The sequence below is a fragment of the Sinohyriopsis cumingii genome, chromosome 12 (assembly GCF_028554795.1).
Source record: "Sinohyriopsis cumingii isolate HCF-2022 chromosome 12, ASM2855479v2, whole genome shotgun sequence".
NCBI classification, from domain to species: Eukaryota; Metazoa; Mollusca; class Bivalvia; order Unionida; family Unionidae; genus Sinohyriopsis; species Sinohyriopsis cumingii.
This window is the reverse complement of record NC_142972.1, coordinates 88,760,473-88,785,411: the sequence shown is the minus strand read 5'-3', so window position 1 is coordinate 88,785,411 and position 24,939 is coordinate 88,760,473. Positions and strand designations below refer to the sequence as shown.

At 34.7% G+C, this 24,939-nt stretch overlaps 1 protein-coding gene across 1 annotated transcript in view; it reads left to right on the top strand.

Moving 5' to 3' along the window:
* Positions 1-24,939, top strand: part of LOC149786934 (uncharacterized) — a 93,610-nt gene that overhangs the window by 23,049 nt on the left and 45,622 nt on the right. Inside the window, exons 8-10 of the mRNA XM_089975999.1 lie at positions 3,994-4,109; positions 13,202-13,774; positions 23,573-23,603. Of these exons, the coding sequence (XP_089832125.1) occupies positions 3,994-4,109; positions 13,202-13,774; positions 23,573-23,603 (720 nt within the window). The remainder of the gene's footprint in view (positions 1-3,993; positions 4,110-13,201; positions 13,775-23,572; positions 23,604-24,939) is intronic.

Below are 24,939 nucleotides of genomic sequence, written 5' to 3'. Positions count from 1 at the left end.
AGATGGCATGACTGGCTTAGATGCCCATCTTCTACCCCTCCATTCAGGAAACTATGGTAGTTTCAAGCTTTCAGGAGTAGTCAAAGCTGAAAACCATTGTATGAAATTTTCCATGATATTCTATATGGTAAATGGAACGGTCAGCTCAGTTATTTCTAACTACTATACTGTTGTCATTTATCTCAAGTGGGTTCATCATCAACAACACCACGTTGAATTTCACCTCGTACCACACCCCACTGTCAACACAAATTGCATGTAATGATTTATTCACCTTAGTAAATTCCAGTCAATTATGTACTTGCTGGAGAGACATCTTGTGAAATTCATTGAAACAAAGCGGAAGACTAAGCTTATGTCCATTATTTTGAATGTTTCACATATGAAAGCCATTTTACAAAAGAAGGGCGGTTTCGATACATACACATACTCTAACTTAAGTTCGTTACTATGACCATGCATAAGTGCATTGTTATATTTACTAGTCTCTAAAGTAAAAAAGACCACTCCGGTTGTCTAGTGGCTAGAGCTTTCGCCTCGGATGAGGGAGATCGCGGGTTCGAAGCCCTGGCAGCGTCATACCAAAGACTTATAAAAGTGGTACTAACAGCTACTTTGCTAGTCGCTCAGCATTAAGAGGTTAGTGTTAGGATTGGTCAGCCTGGTGTCAGGATAATGTGACTTGGTGTACATCATGCTACATGTCTGCGACATGATGCCCCAGTTATAAGCATCACTATAAATTGCCACACTGCAGACATCCTAGCGATATGACTGAAAAGATTTAAAGCTATTTTAATAATCCAAATCACACACAAATCAAGTGAAAACAAAAGCGTTGATCAAAAATTTCTTTGATCAAGCGGCAATGATCCTCAGGGAAATTGTGTATCTTCTTCACCTCAAACAACTCATAAATGATAAGCATATCATGCCTGGTCCATATCAAACAAGACCCCATACTAAACATTTATTCAGACAATTATGGAAAGAATTACGTTTGCAAGATAAACCATGTTGGATTAAGCACGATCTTGGCAATAGTTTTAACAGCTACACCACTCTCCAATTTTTCTGGCATTCAAAAAGAAATTTGTCTCTGTGATTTTCGATAAAATAGCAATGATTACAATCAATGACTACTAGTCTATGATCCATATAACAATGCCATCACGAAATGGGGATATGATAAAACAAACCGCTTTTTGACCTGCTACATTTCGAAATGTCCTCACTGAACATCTGAAACTTTCATAGCAAAATTGAATCTACCATCGGTTCTGATGTGGTGAAAATATTACATTTCCAAACATGCAGAAAGTATTCTTGAAAAGGAATATGCTTGTACACAACGAACACAAAAGTTATTGCAGGACGATCCATAGTTGTGTCAGAATTATATCAGAGGTAAGCAGGAGAAGTACGCAAGCTTTATATAAATATTCCCTACAGAGGAAATGTGCAGTGTTTTAGAAATTTTTTCAAAGACAGCATGCATAGTTAAGAGAAAATTATTCTTTTTGAACCTACTGTACAGGGACAGGTGGTCTTTTATCTGAAAAAGATATCCACTCCGTGTTTATGTCAGTATCTGACAAACCTTGAAAACCGATGTGTCTTAACCCATACCTTGACAGAATAACTAAGAAACTGGGAACCGTTCTTTAAGACTACGCAGTAAGAGTACACCCAGAAAGCAAATGTGTTTGGAATCGGCAAACTAGAGATGTTATTACAAATGAATAAGAAACTACCTAGAGAGCAAATATGGAATTAGGGACAACTTAAGTCACTTCAGAAGCATTCGTTTGTATTTAAAACCAAGTTGAATGAGGTTCCTTGGTTGCAAATTTCTTTCGATGCTATGACCTCTCTCTGAAATATTGAAACTTATGTCATGCCTATTGGTAAAGCTACGATATGTAAGCTCTGTGGAGAGGAGACTGATTACATAGCGAAACATCTTATTTTAGGTTGCGAAATGCTACTTGCAGAGTAAAAATGTTTTCTTTGAAAGTGTGATTGTCACTTCAGAGGTGGAATAACTGGAATGACCTATTCAATAATGAAGGCGATATATTACTTGAGACACCTCATGGTACCAGGGTAGACAGTTTGCCGTTTATAGATGATATTGTATGGGAAAGAATCATGTCAGTGATGGCAATCAATTGCCTACAAGACAATGCAAGGCATGCAATACAACAACATCTCCTAACAAAAGGCCACACCGAGTAGATTTATAATTTCGTAAGAAACGAAATCTTTACAAAGTGTTGTCGCAAAAGTCCTCAAATTGTCTTATATATATATATATATATATGTATATATATATATATATATATATATATATATATATATATATATATATATATATATATATATATATATAAGTGTATGTGTATGTGCACATGCATATATACATACATATATATATGTGTGTGAATGTGTACATGTGTGTATGCTTGTATATGCATATGTAAGAGTATATATATATATATATATATATATATATATATATATATATATATATATATATATATATATATATATATATATATATATATATATATATATATATATATATGTCACATTCAAGGACCAATGGTTATCCAAAACCCATATGTCACTTGAGTCTTTAAAATGTTTCATGTAGGTTAGAAGACAGGAAGTCCGACAAACACCTGAGCAGGGGAATGTATCTCCCTCCAACTCTTATCTATTTTTTCGAATACTATATTTAGTCAATGTATTTAGATATAACCAAAGTTTGGAGTAAAATATGTTAATTCGATAATACTTATGATCATACGCTTACTCGCTCTTCCAACAGTTCAATGATAACGCGTGCATTTCCACTCTAGCACTTACTGTTGATTTACATAATCTTGATGCCATATACTCTCTTGGCATGGAAATGCGTATTGCCTTAATTCAGCCGCAACAAACATACAGTTATTTTACCATTTATTTTGCAAACACAAGTCCTAAGAAGCCGCGGCTAACTTTTTGAAGGTAATATATACTTCCTTGAACGTATTATGCCAAAGTAAGTATTATAGAAAGAATATAGATTAGTCCTAAACATGTTTTCCAGTAGGAACAGTGTAATACATGTAAATATCTATAAAAGAGAATTTTGAAGCATGGTTTTAGTACAGTGCTCTAGCGGGCATAATGGGTGATAACGACGTTTGGCTCAATTTACATTCAATACTTACCGCTATTGCCATTTTAGAGACAAAAACGTATCGTGTCAGAGCAATGGCAAAATATTCATTAAATAAAATACCAATAAAAAGATTCATACACAGACATTTACGACAAAACAGTGAAACCGAAGTTATAGGACATAGGGGGTCAAGAATAATGACTTTGAAAATGCAGGTAATCATAGTAAGATAACATGATAACGGTTTTGTCAATAGCAGACCAAACAAACTATCCAGCATATTAAACATATTCATTTTTATGTAACTCGAGGTTTGTGAGAACGAAACCAAAATATCAACGTATTTGTTAAAAATCGAATTTTTAAAGACAACTGTTTTGAGAGACTCATGTATTCAATAATGTATACCTGACTCGGTAGCAGAAAACGCGTAATTATACTTTGATATTTGTATCCTGCTACACTGATTGTTATGTTGCTGGAACTTGAATATCTTCAGTTTGTTACTGGAGTTGCTTAAAATCTATGATTTGGTTACCGTCGGTAGGAAAACGAATGTTTAAGGAACAAGTCATATCACTTAGAGATGCAAAGTTATTTATGTCATTGCATTCAGCATCATTGCCAGCTTTATAATATAAACATAAAGGACTTTATTAAACAAGTATTGTAGTATCATGAAATTAAATGTAGCAATGACACTGACAAAGCGTAAGAATAAATCTCTTTCTAGTTTTTCAAAAATGTTTGCAAGGGATCTCAAACTATTTTATATAAGGACGTCTCTAAAAGAAGCAAACTCAGCTTATGTTCTTTCACAGATGCTGTCTGGACAAAGGAGAAATATCCAGAACTTCATGCACACAGAGATCACATATTACAGATAATGGAACGATTAAACATCATTGCCACACCAATGTCATTCATTGGGGACAAGGTTAGTTTATACGAATGTTCTAGGCTCATTTATCCAAAACACATAAAACAAAATAGTTGCAAATTTTTATATAGAAATGAATTCAAATCAATCACGCAATGCTATATATTATCCCAAGTCAAACATTTTGAAATCAGCTTCTGTCCTGTATTTTGTTTGGTTTATGTTTCTTTTTCTCGCTCATAACACTGATGGAAGCATTTACTGGAAGCTCTCTATACAGTTAATGACCCTCATAATCCTTTCAACAGACAATGTGGGGGAGATATTAACGCATTCCTAGTCAAAACAATGTGTTGCACTTTGATCTCTGGATTAGGAGCTTTGTCGCAAATTTATCAAATGTCCTAATAAATTTCGACTTTATGTCCCCACCGTACCCGAAAGCGATTTATGTAATAAAAAAGTGAAACAATGGAAATATATGTTAAATTTGTAGTGGATGTCTATCAACGAGTATGACGACGCTGGCAATGACCAGATTAGCTAAACCCAATACAACCCTAATATTGCAATAATATACATTTTAAAGAAAACAATCTTGCAGTGTCAGTTGCAGTGTAACGTGTTTAACAGTCACTAGAATAAAGTACTTTCAATGCTAAGTCACACTTCTGTCAAAGAAAGGTTAATTTATTTTCAGGATGTATTAATAAGAAAGGAGACTAAATTATGTAGATACATATATTACAATTTAATGAAATTGCTGTCAATTTAATTTAATGAATGATTTATTAATTCAAAAACTAAACAGATTCAGAAAACCATGGTATTTTTATTAGAAATCAGAAAAGATAAAATTAACGGAGTGGAAGAGCGGAAACGACATGTTATAACGCAGCTCATTTTATGTTAACGATATATTCAAACATTTTAATATTTTCGTGAGTTACTCAAGCACATGATACAAGTATATGACAATAAAGATTTTGGCGAAATAATATATGGTTGTACAGTGCAGTGACAAATATTAAGAGAGAGAGAGAGACTGCATCCATTGACGTATTTGTATTTCCGTGTCACTTGTGTATCTTCATCTATCTATACATTCTTACATTAATCAAATTCATGTTGTATTTCTGACAGTCTCATATACTTGCTTGACAAAAGCTGTTTCATACAATTCTGTATTTTTTATTGCAATATTTTACATTTGAAAAGAAACTATTTTAATAATCTACCTTATTATTCCTAGGTAACATTGGTATAGGTATTGGTATAATTGATATAGATTTTCTAAAGAATTCTTGAGAATTTTAGCATCTTTGCTTTTCATCTTTCAGAACTTCATTTTCACTTTTACATAAAAGAGATAATATTCCTGTTGTTAATTTTGTAAACTTTAGAGAATTTAAATTTATATAGCACTTATATGATCAGTATTCTTGTCAAGGTACCTATAAACCTTGTACACATAGATACATACGTATATACATACATACATACATTCGTACGTACGTACGTACATACATACATACATAGATACATACATACATACATACATACATACATACATACATACATACATACATACATACATACATATATGTCGTGTACACCTGTACATGTGTTTCTGTCATTGTGTGACTTATACCTATTTTATGTACATAATAATTTCATGTTTAATATATATTACTGGTATTAAACAATAATATTTATTAAGTGAAATATGTGATGTATTGCAAATATTAAATATACGGTACACCTTTTATTTATGTCTAAATTATTGGATGTTCTATAAAATAATTGTTTTCAAAAGAAGACATTTGTGGGTAATTACCTTAATTTCTTTGCTGCCTATTATATTTATATGATCAGGGTTATCAAAAGATTTCAAATTCGAAGAGTCAGTTGACCCCTGACCCCAAAATATTATGAGTAAAAATGAAAATCTCTAGAGTTAAAGTTGAAATCTTGAGTCAGTTCTTTTCGACAGTAGTGATCGCATAGATCTGATTCCTTGTTTTTGTTGGAAACAAATGATGTTGAAGATTTCTTGTCTCGTGCTGAATAATGAGAAATACTTGTACATTATTTTGTTAGAAACATACAAGCTGAGGTTTTAATATACATACATACACTCATGCATGCCGGCATATCTGTATACATACATACATACATATATACATACATACATACATACATACATACATACAGGCAGGCAGGCAGGCAGGCAGGCATGCATGCATGCATGCATGCATACATACATACATACATACATACATACATACATACATACATACATACATACATACTTTTGAGTGCATGCATTATAAAAACAGCAAAATGATTTTCCTGAGAGAAACCTATAACGTTGGCCTCTGTATAGTCCCTCATCGACTATTATATATTCATGTTAAAGTATTTTAGTGTTGCCGATAATTGAGAAACTATTGAACTTTGTTGACTCTCTTGCTGGTAAATACCCACTTAATTTGACGTTGCGGTGACTTCCCATTTGATATTTCGATTAGGTGGGTTCTTAGAAGAATTAAATCAATTTCCGTTGGATTTGTTAGGATATGTGTGTTCTTTTACGATGTTTGCAAAATGTAGCTTATAGGAACAAAATGCGTCTTCACCCATAGGTGTCTTGGATTAGATTGGATCATTATTTCATTCTTTTTTTATATTCTCTTTTTTTTAACATCAAGTCTGCAGACGTATCTAATGTCGTGTTCCGATATTATTTAAGAGGAACATTTTCTTCGATTACAATATGCAATTACAAAGTGCTCATTGGAATATTCTATTATTTTGGGACTGATATGATCTGGAATTTATTCGGAGAATTCAATTCTGTTCAACTAGAATGAAATATTTTTAGAATTATTTTGGAATGAGTTCATAATACTGCACTCTTGTCTTAATTTTTTTAATGTTCTAGCTTTGATAATTAAGTCGTTTTTATATTTTGCAAAACTTGTTTGTTGTGCTTCTTTATATTACTTTCTTTTTCACAAGACATTTATTAGTTTGCAAAGTCACATCACTTTCACTTGGTTAAAACTGAAATTCGAATTATGTTCAATTACCAATACTTTCCTTTTGCACTATGAGGGATTCATTATTAGATTAAAGTATCTAAATTATATTTCAAAATGTGCTTAATACAACTCTGCAAATGTGAATTCCATAGTGCCGATATATATTGTGATATATAAGTGTAAATATGTAACTACTGATGAGAAATCATTTAGTCTAAATGAATTATTTCTACTTCTCCTAGTCATTGAGTTTGATAAAAATTACACGTCGATCCAATTTGGCCATTATGGTAGCCAAAAGTCACTTCTGTTGAATTAAAAGACACTTCAACCTAAAGTTTTACCAGCAGATTTCTTCCATTGCTAAGGTTGTCTTTAAATGAAACTGGTATTACTGAAACATCCAATATGGCGATTTTAAACATGTTCATATTACTATTTTTGTCAAAAATATGGGATTGACGTTTATAGAAGTCTTATCAAATTTTGTTGCTCCTAAATAATGTCTATCTGATTTTTAATATGACCATCGTAGCGGCTAGCTTGATGGTCTTATTATCATAAATTAATAAGGGCTTTTTACAAGAATACCAATGATTATCTATATATCGTCCCAAAAGAGATGTCGGAAATTAGAAAAATGTATTGGCCACCACAGCGGACTTCCTAAAGATCTTGTTGACACTCTTCTTATTTGATGGAATGAATTATAGAAGTGTCGTTTCATCAAAATTGCTTGTGCTATCTATTTTGGATGTCATTTTAAATAGTGCCGATCGGAAATCAGTTATGTTCACCATAAATACTGCATTGAAAATATTGTCATTAGCAGTGCTCCTAAACATAAAGTTCTATCAACATTTGATGTTTGCAAAAGATATCAAGATTACTTAGTTTCTTCTAAATGAAGATAGTGCTAGTCCATTTGGAAAATCTTGCAATTGTTATGTGTGGATGGATATCCATGTTGACATATGATTTTTCACTAAATTACTTCTTGTGTGCTTAAATTAATATTATCCTGATCTATCATAAAGTCCTTCTCCTGTATCGATGGTCATATTGACACGACTGTTTCACCATACAATACCAAATGATGTCTAATTGCTCCCAAATTAAAGAGATGTTGCATTGCACCTTGTTGTTGTAAAAAAAAGAATGCCCAGAGATTCCTTCCTTGGCCATTTTGCACCAGTTCATTCGTAGTTTGTTAAACAAGAATCACTTTATTTCTGCACATTTAACCCATTATTTCCTGCTCGATTCAAGCCAGATTTGACACGTAACGGTTTATTGGTAACAACATAGCTGAGTTGATTTTCCGTGATTCAATATGCAGTGAAGAACCACGGAAGAGTCATTTGCAGTTGATATCAACACATGATTGCACAATGTGCAATAAAAAAAACAGAAAATAGAACAACTAAGTATGACATATCCTCTTGTATTTTAAGTATTTTGAAATATAAAATTCTTGTTCAAATATATTAAACGTGAGTTTGTTTGTTCCGTGCACCACTTATTTGAAAAGCAAAGTGTTTCTTTAAAGTCTAATATGCAGGCAAAGTTGATCGGTTCTCATTTTTTGTTTTGTGTTATTCTTTTTTAATAATTCCATAATATGTCTAAAAATGTTCTTTTTTCATCCGGCACTCTCAGCAGATGACAAGCACTATCACATAAACACACTTTCTCAGTTCACACTCGCTGCTGTTTCCACATCTTATTATTCAAATTTACTCATAAGTTGAAATAGTGGTCTTATGATCATTACATATTTATACGTGTCCCCTCTGTTTTTGACCTCTCATATATACCGTTATCATTTTTAAGCTGACATTTAATGTGGTATGCCATCCATTAATCTGATATAACATTTCATACCTTTCAAGAGCAGATAACTCCTTTTGTACAGATGAGTTGGTAACATACTATTTTAAACATCAGGATTCAAAACATTTCTGTCTCGTACCGAAAGAGAGATAAACCAAAAGATTTCCTTTTCAATTAATTGGTGAGTTACATTGTCAAACTTTGCACAAATCCTGGCACATTGCTGAATATCGTTGTTTATTAGATTTTTGTTCCAGATTGCTGGGCAGCAATCTCATGCTATCGCACATTATTTTAAAGTGTTCACTTGCCTATGAAAATAAATGATATTGAAACAAATATTTTCTTTACTATTCATAGGAAAGCACACCAAACGTCTGTTTAACGTTTGGTCAAGTGTATAAAAATTGAGAATGATGTGAGCAGTGACCGAATATTGGTTACGAAAAGCCGCAATAACAGCAAGAAAAGCAAGGAGGAAAGAATATATAGCCAAACATTAGGAATAACATCTCTCGGGGTTGTACAATTTGTTATGGCCGTCTTTATGTCACAGAGTATATTAAAATATTTTCATTCTTGGCAATGGCATTATTTGAGAGTAATTGATACACAATAAAAGGGAACCCACACACCACCACGCCAGGAATACAATACCTTGAATAATATTGACGGGATTATATACATTACGATCCCAATATTCGAAACAATTCCAGCTGTCACTTGCATCGTTTATGTTCAATAATCATTTCTTGAAGTAGTCAGAGTGACATGTGTACATCAGATGTTTATGGCAGGCACTCATTAGAGTGCCAATTTATATTGGAGAAGGCATCCACTTGAACTGTACACAAATAATGGTCCATCGCCAGACAAGTCATCCATGACTATAGTCTCATTATGACATGACCTTGTAACAGCTGATCCTGCACTTGACCTAAAAGTGGCGGACATGGCAACTATCAAGTTGGCAAAATTATCAGCCACTGTCACCACATTTGCACAAAGTTTGGATGTGTTTACCATGAAATAAACAACACATTTCCAATCTTCAGTGATTCAGACTATCGAATATATGCTTGAGCTATACAGCGTTTCTAGTGATTCCAGTTTTCAATGGGCCATTGGTATGCTATCAAATACAAGTGTTTCTCACTCAATGGCATGCGCTGTATCTGCAGACAAAATACAATCTGGAATGGCGTTTTGTCTAGAAATTAAAATTTAAAATTGATAACTCTTTTTGGTCATTAAAAGCTATATACATTTTATGCTAACGAACAAATGGTGTGTCGTTTCCAGCCAGACGTTGACCCATTTATATTTCATAGTTTTAAGTAACTTTCCAGGACAGAGTATCTAGATGTTACTTGCGTTAGCCTATCCGGATCTCAGTTCAGTTACTATTCGTTCCGGATAAGCGTTGCCACTTTAAGGGGATCAAGTACCGGTTATTTAAATCGCTGTCATGAACAATCTCCGCTTTTACGTAATTATATCAGAACCTCAGGTGAAAATATTTAACCATTACTCGGTGTGATCATTCAGATTATATTAGTGTTTGGTGCATCAGTGTTTTCATCTCGGACGTAATCATTCAGAGTTCTTTTAAGCGGGAATTCCACGCACATTTTATCATTCATATTCTCTCCTTGGTGATTCTTTGGTAGGGTGAAAAGTCTTTCAGCATTTATGGAATTTGTCAGCTCTTCCTACAGAGCTGTGATCATCAAATTCGTTTACATTTTGCGAGGCATTCTCTATGAATGATGTGTCTACCCGTGAATTGCGTCAGGTTTCGTTTCATATTAAGCTCTCGTTGCTCCTATCGGCTTTCATATTTCATTCAATCTTCTATATATGAAAAACCTTAATGAACTCTACTGCTTATTTCGTTTTTTCGACTGATGATACTGAATTCATGGTACTACATTCTTGCAATTGCCTTAAAATAAATATAGACTGTACAGGATTGTCTGTTTTATACCAACACATAGTAAGATTTTTGTATAGACCCTTAACAGTGCACATCATGTTTGATCCCATAAACTTGATCTAAAGAGACTATTTCGCACCTAAAAAGCATTTAGTCAAGTCTTATGAGACTCATCTCTTTCTAGAATTATCATATTTGCTTTTTCAGCATGTTTCCATGTTCAAATAACGATTAAGACTTGGATCATCTGCAGAGTTCATCATGCCTAATCTATCTGTGTGTGATCGTACAACAGTATGGTGGTTTTAGGCATGCTTGCAGCAATGTGTTATATCAGACTTGTAAATCAATATATATTGTATTTACGAGTCACGTGACATAACATCGCTTTCAAGGAGTTGGCAGTCCTTGCGTCCCCAAGTTTATAATTAGGAGTCCAAACATAGTAAATATTGCTATATATGTGTGTATCACTCATTTATGCCAAAGGTGGATTTCACAGTTGACTTACTCTCTATCTCATACAAATTGTTACAGTTGCGAATGGTATGGATGAATGTGGTTTCAAAAAATAATAATCGCATGATGTGTGTACGGCAATTGCTGATGCATTTCAATAGTTCCATTAATTATTTAAAGGTACTATTATGGGTGGCTTCAAATGGATCCGAAAATTGAAATTAATTTTCCTACGTTTGCATTGTGTCTTATATTGCCATTGGAAAGGTAGATAGATAGATATATATATAAAGATGGGTGGATGGATGGATGGATGGGATGGATGGATGGATGGATGGATGGATAGGCACACCTGGAATCTTTATCATCTAAACTTAATAACATGGTTTGTTAAGCGCTGTTGTTTGCCCCAGTAAATTAGGTTTTTTGGATGGGTGAGATGTGATATTTGTTACCAGTGATTCACACCAGTGGTTCAACAATAGAGAGTAAACAGAAACACAGACGTTTATTATCAAAGCTCGGCTATGGGTCTTCAATCGCACACTTACCATTCTCGTCGATATGGTCCACATATTGCTCAGGATCTAAGCAGGACGTTCGAAATTCAGTGAACTCAGCAGTTTGTTCAGTGCTTTTTCTACTCATTTATTTGTTATAAACAGCAGTAAACTTGTCTTGTAATGTAAATGTGTATATCTCAGTCTATTAAATAGAGATAGAGCTATACTGTATGTGAAGCAAATTATGTCTGCATCGTTTTACTGATTGGACCTCCCCTTCGTTTGATTGTCAATATTTTATTTATCTTCGTTAGTGTATTTCCTTTCATTCATTCTCATTTACCAATTCACCATTTGTATCCTGCACATTCCTAAACAGAACATTATATTTCTAATGGAAATTTGGGGACATGAATTTCTTGAATCTCTTCCTATAGTTAATATAGCAATACCTTGTTTTCATCAGCAACGTTTCACTGTCGTTTCATAAGTCCCAAATCTGTACTCATTTGTACAAGCTGGTGCCCTTTTAATCAGAAACAAACACACACCGAAGTTACTTTTCTTTCGTGCACAATCATCCACATCTATTTTTGGTGCTGGGTACCCTACAGACAATTAAAACTTTACGATGGCAATTAGCATTCATTTTAAAACGATACATTTGGCATTGGAAACATACAAAGTTAGTTTGCATTCTGTCAAGATGCAATGTAAAGTCTTTGTCTGCTGCTGGTTCAACGTGTTCTAAGGGTAAACGTACATCTATGATAAAAAAGTTGTAACGTATTTGACAGTCTCATCATGATCAACTGGAACTAAACTAATGCAAAATGTCGTTCAATCCAGAACGCCTAATATTAATATGGTATTCGCCTATAAGTATTAGCAAAAGAATGATGTGTAATACAATTTGCTCTTCAACACTCACCGCGTTAACTTAGTTAATTTCAAACAAGTTGACATGCGGCATCGAGTGTCTTTGCGTATGCCAACTTCCTAATAGACCACGACACAACTATTTAAATTACTGAATATGACATTATCATAATTATTCTTAGTCAATTAATTAATTTATAGGCTGCTGGATTTTCAACCCGCTGTAGATTTTAATTGTCTTTGTTACACACCACCAGAGGATACTAGTATATATCCCTTTTCTTTTTTTCTCTGTTTCTGTCTCTCTCGTGCATATCTTTTTATTTTTACAAATGATTGAAATTCGCGATTTTTTAAACAGGCCAGATTATTTGGCTCTAAGGTTCAAAAATCGTGTTTCCAAGTGCTGTAGTGAAGTATTAAATTAGCTCTGATATAAATGAACCCTTGTTACAACTACAAATCCTAAGAATGTTTTCATTTTTTATATTTTAGGTGGGAAATTACTTCCTCGCCCCATGTATGCTTAAAACAACAACACCAAAAGAGATTATTGACCCAAAACCACACCCGGAAAGGGTGATCTCATCAGTCCTCTGTTTCACCTTCAAAGATAATTTTTTGCCACCTCCAGTCTTTCATCGCCTTCTTGCAGCCTGTGTGGCTCACTGGCCTATTGCCACGACGAAGAATTCAGAACATATGATCTTCTGTGGCTGTGGTGTATTTGTTCTTGACAGTCATTACAGACTGACAGTGTTCTTCAGAGATCATGTCATATTTGTACGAATCACAGGATTTGGTACTGCTAAGAAGACTCCATTGTACAATATGTGCTCTGAGGTGAAAAATTTCATCACAGTAACTCTCGATAATATTATTGGATGCCTGCAACAGAATCTGCGATTTGAATTGTGTATACGATGCCCTAAATCTGATGGATACAGCATAAATTGCCTGATCTCTGTTGCCGACCTTCAAGGGAATGTAGAAGTTACCTGTCATGAACATGACGACAGTCATATGGTTATGTCAACTGAGGTGCTAAAGTTCTGGTTTCAGGAAGAGGTGAGTAAAAACAAATGTATTCTTTGTGTTTGCAGTTTCTTTGCGTGCTAGTAATTATCATGTAGCTATTCGGGTTTTGCTTCGCAGTGCTTATTCTAGCAACGGAACAAGTAGAGCACAATGGTTCAACAGTAGTTCTACATTTGGGGTTATATATGAACAAAATGGGATCTCAAACATGTATTGCTTTTTCTTGTTCATTCAAGAAATTCAAACATATCATTATTCCAGGAACTCATATCATGGCTTTATTATGTTAAGTAAATAATAAATGATCTTGCATTATAGAAGTTAAATTCGTTTCTGCAGAATCGGACCACTTTATGTTATTTCCTTGCCCACATAAGTGACTGTATTAATTATTCAAGGTTATATTTATTTACTTGACAAGAACATTTTGGTAACTGATTCAAAGTGTAATATCCATGGAAAGTGAATATTTATTCCAGAAATTAATAGATGCATGGTATGTTTACCTATGATCAATATTAACTCTCCCGTGGGTTACTCATGAAGTTTCCATTCTTGGATCTCACTTCCTTTTCCTCATGTAACCATCCATCTTTGATCTATAAAGAGTTTATTTTCGAAACCTAAAACAAAATGTTCCTTCATGTACATAACATCGAAAACAAATATTCGTAGCTTGGTCAAAGATTTCAACCAATAAAATGGAAGATATGTTCTTGGTTTGTATCGAAACCAAGAACACATGTAATTCAGTCAAATAAATGGAACATTCGAATGCTTCTATGCATATGGATACACTTTATTCAGTGACGTACATATTCCGTCCTAAAGTCAACTTTATTGATTTTATATATTTGTTTCATTTGGGTCTTTAATATGAGTATCACAGACGCTATGGATGTATTTCGAGCAAGATCAATGGCACAAGGACACAGGCTAGAATGAAATCCTGATATTTATAATGGAATTATTTTCTCACTTGAATTTGACTGACATTCAACAGATTCAGTTTCACTTGATGGCTGATTGATAAGACGACATGTAGACGAAATATGGGACCAATATTTGCATCTTCAGGCAAAATATAAATTGTGTTTTCTGGTTTTTGAATAAATGTCAGTAATGCATATTTGCTATCTCTACATTTTAGATTACTGATGTTGCACATACTTTAGCTCTACTTGATTTAAACTTGAGTGTGAGTGACTCAATATCTTAGAGCCAGTCTGGCATAGCTCTTACTGACAAGTAATTTGAACCATGTGTTAATGTCCCAAACGCGAGTTATATATTTAACCCAAAATATCTTCCATGACATCATTATATCATGTGCAATGCATGACAGGAGGCTGGGCTGGGATAAGCCATACAAGGAAAGAACCATATTAAGCCTAATGAGAAGATACAAATAAGTTATGCATTTTATATTTTACTTATGTTACTGTATCTTAATAAAGGTGATACATAACATGCTACTTTTGTATTGCTCTATCTTTTTGTAGCACTAATTTCCTATCCTTGGATTTTTCGTTCTAAGATTAGTAACTGAATGTCTAGGATAAAACCAGTTAGGTACCTTAGTCTATGTCTGACAGTTTCTTTTAATATTCCTTCATTCCCTTGTATTTAGTTCAGTTGAAAATTTATCTCTTAGGAGAACATTTTATCTATGTGGGATTATATTGGCCATTCTACAACACTTTATCTATTTATGTGAGTTTTTGAAATTTTTATATCAATTGAATAATTGTTTTTGTTTTATTGGTTGCATTGCTTATGTTCTTTTCCTCTTAGTTACTGCTCTTGTATTAGTGATCAAAGCAACGAGGAAGACATATTGTGTATTATGCCTAATAGAAACTAATGTAATGTAATGTCTCTGGTACACATTTAATTGTTTAGTTCATTTTGTAATCCATGTGTTTATTTTTTGTCATCCGGAAATGCCACGCCATTGAGTAAATTTGGCCTTTACTACACCAGATGGGAGAAACTACACCACTTGTATTGTATGCATGGTATGTGTATGTATGGTCTGTTGCCCCGTTTGCCACTTGTGGCTCAGTGTAATTTTAAACATCGTGGAATTTTGACGGCCGTGTAGGACCAGGAATAGGAGTTGATCTTGTTCTTTTTTTTTCCTTGCACTCCCTTGTGTACAAACGTTGTTTCATAATGGCAATTTCCTGTGTACGTTAGTTTTCTGATTAAGTGGTAGTGGTGTCCCGATCAAGAATGTGACCTGCATTAATAAGTTGATGCAACTGAGAGAGGGATCTATGGCACGTCCTGGCATAGGGAAGTCACCAGCCCCAAATAGCAAATCACGCCTTATTCAAGCAAAGGAAGGGTAGTCATCATCCGCATGCACCGCACTTGCGAGTTAGCATCCATACTATCGACACTGAACATAAACTCATGTCACTGGTGATATTTACCAAGATTGTGTCATCAGACAGCACACATCAATTATTGGGGACTGAGAATCAGCCACGTACCACTAGAAACTATTCTCCAGGCATTCGGCACTGATGACATGGTGTGTTGTAAAGTGCTGCTATACTATATTTTATTTAAAGTGTTTGGTTACGGAGCACTGAGTGCATATCTCAAAACATGTGGAACTGAGAACTAAGCACCAACTTATTCATTGGGCAACTGGTTACCTAATTTTGTCCACTGACCTAAACTTCAGAGAGTAGGTGAATGAGATCGGTTTGCAATGGGTTTTTCTTATCAATACATGGAAAGGCCTTTTGCTCTGAACAAGCAGTGTATATAACGTAATAGTCTAATTTCATTCCCTGTTGTCTTGAATTCCTACGGAGTAGGGACTCCCACCAACCAGTGGATAGTCGTTCGAGGCTATTTCTAAAATTATTCTACAATGGATGTCCTGATATGACTACCTGAATTTTTAGACAAGACACGCCACAGATCTTCATAATACCCTCTGCCTTTATTATTAACACAGGAGCATTGGTGCTTATATATAATTGCCATTTGCTATTTACAGAGATGGAGAGAGAGAGAGAGAAAAAGCGAACGAGACAGTAATTTAGATCATTTTCCGAGAGTAAAGATTGGACAATTAACCATGTTTAGAGGGAATCGAGACACAAAATGTCCTACCCGTCCCCTCCTTGTAGTTTGGAGAGCATAAACAGGTTGATCAACTGTATATTCCAGTAGAAACAAACAAACTTCGAGACGAAAATGTTCATTTTCATCATTCGGTTTTAGTCTTCTTCACCATAGCAACTAGTTCAGAATGTTGTAAATGGATTAGCTGTGGAAGTTTGACATGGCAATATAGGAGCTTTAATGCCTACTTATCCCAAATTCATGCCACAAGCGTGTAGGATCTTCAGAAGCTGCAGTTTGGTGAAAATGTCTAGGGCAGATCTCATTTGAGATGTGATGTTGCTCCCGCACGTCCTGATGTTGATAGAGCTGTCTTTGCAGTTGTATAGGTTCCATACAGCAGAAAATTTGATCTGAAACCTCTTCTTCAAATATCTAGTGCACCAAATGCAGTCCTTTAATCTTACACTATGGAATCGAAAGAACCCCAAGTAGAGTTCTCTACAGTTGCCTGGAAATATCCACCGTCAGGCTACCGAGGCATTGGAACTGACGAAGTGATGTTAAGTTACTTCTGCATTCTGACCTTTATAGGAAGCCTCTTTGTTCAGAGAGATGTTTTCGTCTCCTGCGGTCTTGTCTGCATTGCTATAAGACATGTTCATGGCACTGAGACATATTTTTCTGTATCTATGATAGTTTTGCAGATCAGCTTCACTTAAGGAATAATGCAGCCTTGCTGATATCGAAGAGTTTAGCTGGATCACAGCCACATGTTTATAAATAATTTCCTCTGGCTGTGGAGAAGTCATTCAGTTGTTTTAATCTATAGTATACCATCGGCATTGAAATGATCAACATCACTGGTACCTGAATGACCAGCGAAAGCAGCAAAGTAATGCCCCGAATTTGAAAGATCCATATCTGCTCATCCTAAGCAGCATAAACGGGTAAACAATCTACATTGGTATAATTTAGTTCTAAAAAGCATTCCTACCCATCAGGTTCATAATAAATCGGTAGCAGGGAACACCAGAAGAGGTGGTCCATGTCCCGTCTTTCTTCGTTAATTAGGAAGGAAGTCACCTTCCTTCATCTTCTACAATATCTTCCTCTTCCCAATGTCTGAGCAGGTGAAAATATAATCATTCATCGGCATAGTTGTAGCACATGAACTGCTCACCTTGAAGTCAACACGTTCCATAGGACACTTTCAGACAGTGAGATATTCACTGAAAAATTTCTTACCTTGATATAGATCGTAAGAGTTAGGTCTGCACTGTGTAGTTCAGAGTAAATTTTATTTGACTTTTTGACACAGATTAACTTTCAAGGATTATTAATTGCAACCAATGTGGCATAGGCAATACTCAGCATGTGAATCATGTACTGCCAATACAAACATATACGGAACGAAGATCCATTCTTTTCCATAAAATGAATCGAGAGATAAAAACAAAATGAACTAGTACTCCAGTCAGCATTGATCTCGAATTGATTTACCCCTTAGAAATAATAATGAGAATAGTGATTTTAAAAATTGGCAAAATCAACAGCGCTATATTCGGCATTACAAGAGGGTATTGCACTAAATGAATTTTCCGTGTATCTAGCTCGATCAGTGCAAAATGATGTGTCAGTAATTATGCGAGAGAGTGTCAATTAGTTTAACCCAGGGGTGCACAACCCGTATGCCACATGCCTCCTCCTGCCCGCCAACGTGTTCTGTCCGGCCCTTATGACAAATTAAAACAACACAGATTTCTTGCCCGTGAACAGTAATTATATTAAAGAAATTAGTGTTTGCTGCTCTCGAGTGGTCTTAGAAAATGCAATCAGGCCTTTGGGTGAAAAAGTTTGTGCACCACTGATATAACCTTTCTTTAAATGTTAGCTGTTTTTCTCTGCCACGTTTAGGGTTCATAACGAATGAAGGAATTGCTGTAGTATAGTCTCTACAGAGAATGTGTCATTCATAGCATATAGCAGACGCCAAGAGGGCGTTACAATCGTAACTTTGAAGAAGGATCGATTATACGACAACTTATACCAGCATTAAAGAATAATCCTTCATGTTACACAGCTAGAACCTTTTAGTTTTCGGCTCATATTTATAGCTTTTGTGTTGCCCCAGAGATCGTGATTCCATAATTTCCATGTTTATTGATAATATTGGAAATTACTCCTGAGGAGACATCAGCTGTTAGAACAGAGTTTCTCATGCAACAAATACCTCAAATGTCCCATTTTCAAGTATGTCTCTGATAAAACGACAGGACCAGTTTTCAAAGATGGGTGAAAACTGCATTGCTCATGCCAGAGTGTCATCGATCTCAATGTTTCATGAGGCGAGGTAATTATGTTTGTAAAATGTGCAGCTGGAAAGGTTTTGATTGCACCTATCCCAACCACCCACCAGCCTCATTAACTGCATTCGCCTGTGTTCCTCTTATATTTCAAGAAAAAATAAACTGTTTTGTAGTCGCTATGAAAAACTGTTGATTAATCTTCTCTTCATAAGTTCTTTGTGGGCTCCACTTTAGGGTTAGACCATGCATAATTACTGATTTGGCACCTTTACAATCATCGATTTGTCTCTGCGTGTTACCGCTCCCGACTAGTCTATGTGAGTTACCGCTCCTGCTTTTTTGGTCCCTCTTGTTGCTGGACTTTAGGCCTTTTTCAGCAATCCCTTTATTATGATATAATGAAGGGTCGTTGTATAAAAGATGAAAAACAAGACAAGACAAACAAAAACAAAACAAACAAAAACAACGTATCAATTCATACAATTTAAATATAATGTTGATTGTACATCCAAAATATTGAACAAATCTACTGATATAAGCATTTCTTCTACAATAATGGTCACAGCAATATAAAGCTTTAATTAAAATATTTCGTATAAAGTCATATGCTACGGTTTGTAGGAAATGTGATGATATAACTAATAAGTGCAAGTACACAGCTCATGTATTGTAACAGTTTTGCACTTCATTGTAAGACCATAGTTTTACAGCTATTGTACGGTTGTACATATAATCATATCATTGGTGAAAGGATGCATCGAGATAAGTATATAAGTGCATAGTTATGTGATTGTAACCTACATTTCATGACCAATTGGCATGGTTTTAATTTTGCTTTTTCAGAGTAGAGATTCGCGGGAACTTTTTCAGGCTAGAATCATTATCCTTTAAGGATGCAAGTACCTCTATTAATACTACACCCTTACATAACATGACGGTCATTGTGACCATCTTCTGTTGTATCAATTTCACTGGGTTAGAATGCAGACAAAATGCTTTGCCTGAGTACCAAAGAAACACTTGATACAGAGTTATTCACCTATTTGCATACTTGAAAAATATGGTAAGTGTTTCTTTACTTTTCCGCAAAATGATACGCCAGATATATAGGCAGACTTGACTTTGTTGGTTTCGGTAACTTAAATTAAGACCGAGAGTTTAGTTTTTGGCAATTGCTATTTATATGTTTTGTCGGGATTGGATATATCACCTATGAGTATAATGTCATTAATTAGTCGAGGTGTAAATGTTTGAAGCTAGTAATGATGCCAACTAGTATTCATGCAAGACATATACTCGCATATAAGCCTGAGAATTATAGGTGACAGCCTTTCCTTACTGCTCTGAGTACTGTGAAAGTGACAAACATATATTATAGCCACTCATGTTAAGTATGTAGTACTTGAAATGATACATTGGCTGACATGCCAAATATACCAGATGACATGGTGTATCCATTCTTGACAGATCCATCATTCGCTTTGACCCACACATCAAGCACATAAACATATGGAACACCAGAAAATTGAGCTGCTTTAGCCTATTTAGTATTGTACCCGGAACTGGCTATGGTTACACCATGTTCCCAGACATTTGATACCATCCCCATACTGCTGGTGACATGTATATTGAATACCAGAAAATAGCTGTCTCCCTACATGGACATATTCACTCTTCTTCACAACTTACAGGGTCATATTCCGAAGTACAAATGACTAAAAATGAAATAAAATACCAAGTTTTGAAGTACAGTATGTTTCTATGATACCACTTTTCCTACCAAATTACACCTTCATCATGCCTCTCATCCAGGTCAGTAAATTAAACACTGCTAGTGGACATGCCTGCCCCAAGGGTAACTGATGCATGGATCGGATTTGGTGCTGATTCTTTTAATCGAAGTAAAGGCTGTGTAATTCCCACTTTATGTTATAGACAACTTTAGCACTTTATTATAGCCGGTAGCTTGAGAGGGTTGGACTTGCAATGAATGGCTTGTATTACAATAGTCGTATGGCTTGGTAAGGATTATTTTAATGAAGCCCTTTGTACTTCAAAACTGTGTTTTAATTTAAGGTTTCATATGATTTATAATTGATTAAACAGATGAGAGGGAGCCGTGATTGCCCAGATGTTAAACCATAAAACCATCGAAATGTTAATTCATGTGTCGCTTGTTCCATATGCGACCAGCGTGGCCTCTATCAGCTTCTTCATTCCGATCCGAACGCCAATTTGCTTTTATTTCCTTGGTATGCCATAGCCGTTAATATCCTGAACGTGTCATATTAACGAATCAAAATAAATGGCAGATGTACTTTTCTGTGGTATCCTCATGCAGAGAATATCTAAAATTAGAGAAATGTCTTCAAAGGGTTTTCATGAAGAAATTAGTTGGTTCGGATTTAACATTGTACTGATCTGACATCCAATTAGTCTCCCAAGTGGTCATCTTGGCTATCTTCTTATCCTGAATGACTGGACATATATACATGGAATGTTGATTAAAACACTGACAAAATCTACTTGGTTTTAAGGTACATTGTATCAATCAAGCGTTGAACAGTGCAGCATTGCTTTCTCTTGATAGTCTGGTTGGTACTAAATAACAATAATGCCAATCTATAATGCAGTTTAGCCAGCATTGGTCATCTTGAACTTCATTTCTACGGTTAATTCTCTTCAGTGGATAGCAATAACGATGCAATGTTTAAATTAAATAATATTTCAAGACATGTAGTTGGTCTTAAATGAAGGACGTGCTGTTCGATCGTCAATAAGGCGTCTAAGATGGCTAACTTGAAATTGCTTGAATTGCTAATTCTGCTGAAGTAGTGGTTGTAGTGCCTTGATGTTTTAGTTATAGTGGCATTAGATCTTATGTGATGACGTTTTGTCTGCCATCATTCCCCTGTCTGTCGTCCGTCCATAAACTGGTACATATTAGTGATTGATACTCCTACCGATTGGTTTAAAGGATTGCCTTGAAACCTCATAATGACATTCATCCCGTAGTCTATATTAATCATAGATAAAATTGATCCTGTCCGGAAATTCCATATGGCCTAAACTTGAAAATGTTATCATGGCTATTTCTTCGGATTTTATATATGTACAAATGTGGTTTTATGCTAGTTATGTCTAGTGGATCCAAAATCAAACGTGTTCCAATATGATATCCACTATGGCCACCACAGTGTCTATACTGAAAACATTTGTATAACTATTCTTGAACAAAATGTTACATTGACATGGGGTCTTCATCAAAACTATTTATTATGATATATGGTTGGTCCTAAATGAAAATTTGCACTTACCCATCCAATATGTCTACGCCACCCACCTATCATATCAGCATATCAACATGGAGATTTACCCAAGACTTTCGTGATACTTAGTTCGCCACTTGCTAATATTTCTAGCATGACTGCCATCTTGAAACTCTCGATGTCTCTTCTCCTAACAGCTGGTGTACTGTCATGGATTTTGAACTGAATCATTTCTGATGATGTTTATTTAATCGCGAAAGAAAATGTCACCAATCTAACATTGAGTAAATACGTCACTACAGCTAATTTTGCAAGCATGACATTTCTAAATAATAATGGAAATGGTTTCAACGCTCATCAGTTAAAATGAGGAAAAGGTCTTATACTCTTTGTATTGGATTTGCTAGAAGGGAGTAAATATCTCAAATTGTATGATACTTAGCCTGCTTAAGCTTATAATTCACAAACATACGTATCATATTTCAAGTTAGCATTCAATCCAGAAAGCAAAACACTACATATTAAGTTAGCATACAATCCACGCAAATAAGCATCACAAATTAAAATAGTATCAAGTACACATACATGCGCGTTGTATGCTAAATTATCAAACTAAGTTTGCATACGGGCTATGCAAAAAAGCACCACACCTTACTATAGCTGTCACTCCATCATATCTTAAATTCAAATATGCCTAATATATCATTTAAATAGGCGTATCAACTGTATCACTATCACTCTATCACCTGGAAGCCAGTTTCAATCCTGCAAATCATGAAACACAAAACACTTATACACAACTAATGCATAGCAGCAACTCTAGGACACAGCTACCATTATTATGTTGATACAGTCAGGTATTTCATTCTTACTCTCACCATGGTGTTAGTTTAGGTTAATTAATGAGAATAGGACAGTACTAGAAGTGTCACTGCATTGATTTCTGGGGCAATTGGATAATTATATACTTACTATACCATAAATTAATAATCATAAAGACTTCGATGATTACTTAATTAATGCCATGAAGATAATGACGATGAATGACATGAACAATGAAGTCCATAACGATGAAAACAATGATGATCAGCAAGATAGATTTTAAAGTTATATGGAAACATTATTCTAATCGAAAGTTTTCTGATAATATTATCTCTGTATTTCAGGGGAGTAAATGTACAAGAGAAGAATATACTGGTAAGTAAAATACATTATAATAAACATCTGCCCGATTTGCAGTGTAATAGTCATTTATTGTTGTTTCAATAGAATGGATCAATCACTGTTCCACTGGCAGGTCCTATATTTTCTCAAGACGAAAGACACTCCATCCTCCACTATGTATAGTCGTCGGTGCCTGTTTAAGATAATTGTTTGTCTGTATCTTGGACATCAGACTCAATGAGAGGAGGCTGCATGGAGGACTATGACATGAAAAGAGTGGTTCGTTCTTATGGATCATAATAAATAAAACAAATAATAAAAGTAGCAAATGTTTCTGTTTCGATGATGATAGAATTAAGATTTTTTTTAAAAAAAACATGAGTTAAGATAAACTGGTTGGGATCAAAAAGAGTTATTATGTTTAAGTATAGCATTTTCTCTATGATATATTACGAATTCAATATTTACTTTTATCCATGCAAAACAAACAGGTGATGTTGCATCTGATGAACTGAGCTTCTCAAAACTATCAAAACCGTATTTGATCAAACTTAGAATACATGATTACGTTATCACGATCATGGGGACGTTTGCTAATAAGTTGTATTCTTATTAGTTAAGACTGGCAGATCTTGATGTAGCTGTAAAGGCTGTATTTATGGTATACGTATGATCAAACTTGAATAATGGGGTTTTCTATCAACAATCTAAGAATGGTTTGGCAAAGAACAAATTCAATGCATTTTAATAATGTAATCTTGCATCATTAGTACTTATGACACATTTTTTGATATAAGTTTGATTAGACATAGAATATATTATCATATCAAATGATTATATAATGAGCGCGAATAACATTTGATGAACATCATATAAAGTTTGGGAGTTATTTAACTCGATGGTACATGGTTAGTGGAATGTTCACCTATTAAGATAAGGCCGCTGATTCACAATAAAAAATGGTCAACTTATCAAATTGGAAAAATCCTTGCACAAGCCATGATTAACTGATATTATGAACTTCGGAAAACCAACCAGACTAATTTCATCCACACTTAGTACAATTCATAAGGACCTTTCTAACTTTACAGATGGTATTGATCTGTAATGAATTTAATTCATCGTTTATGATATAGAACGAACATGCAACTATTTGTGCCTCAGACCAGATAACTGCACTTGATCATGTTTGATGCAATGCATCCTGGCTTGACTGCCTTTAAAATGTCTACACATGACGCCAATCCGTCATCAAATGTCGGAACTTCCAACAACCCAAGACGTTTCTGCAAACGTTCTTTAAAACTGTTGATTACAATTAGACTAAATATGACCAAACTAATCATGACACAGAGGGCTTGCAGTTATG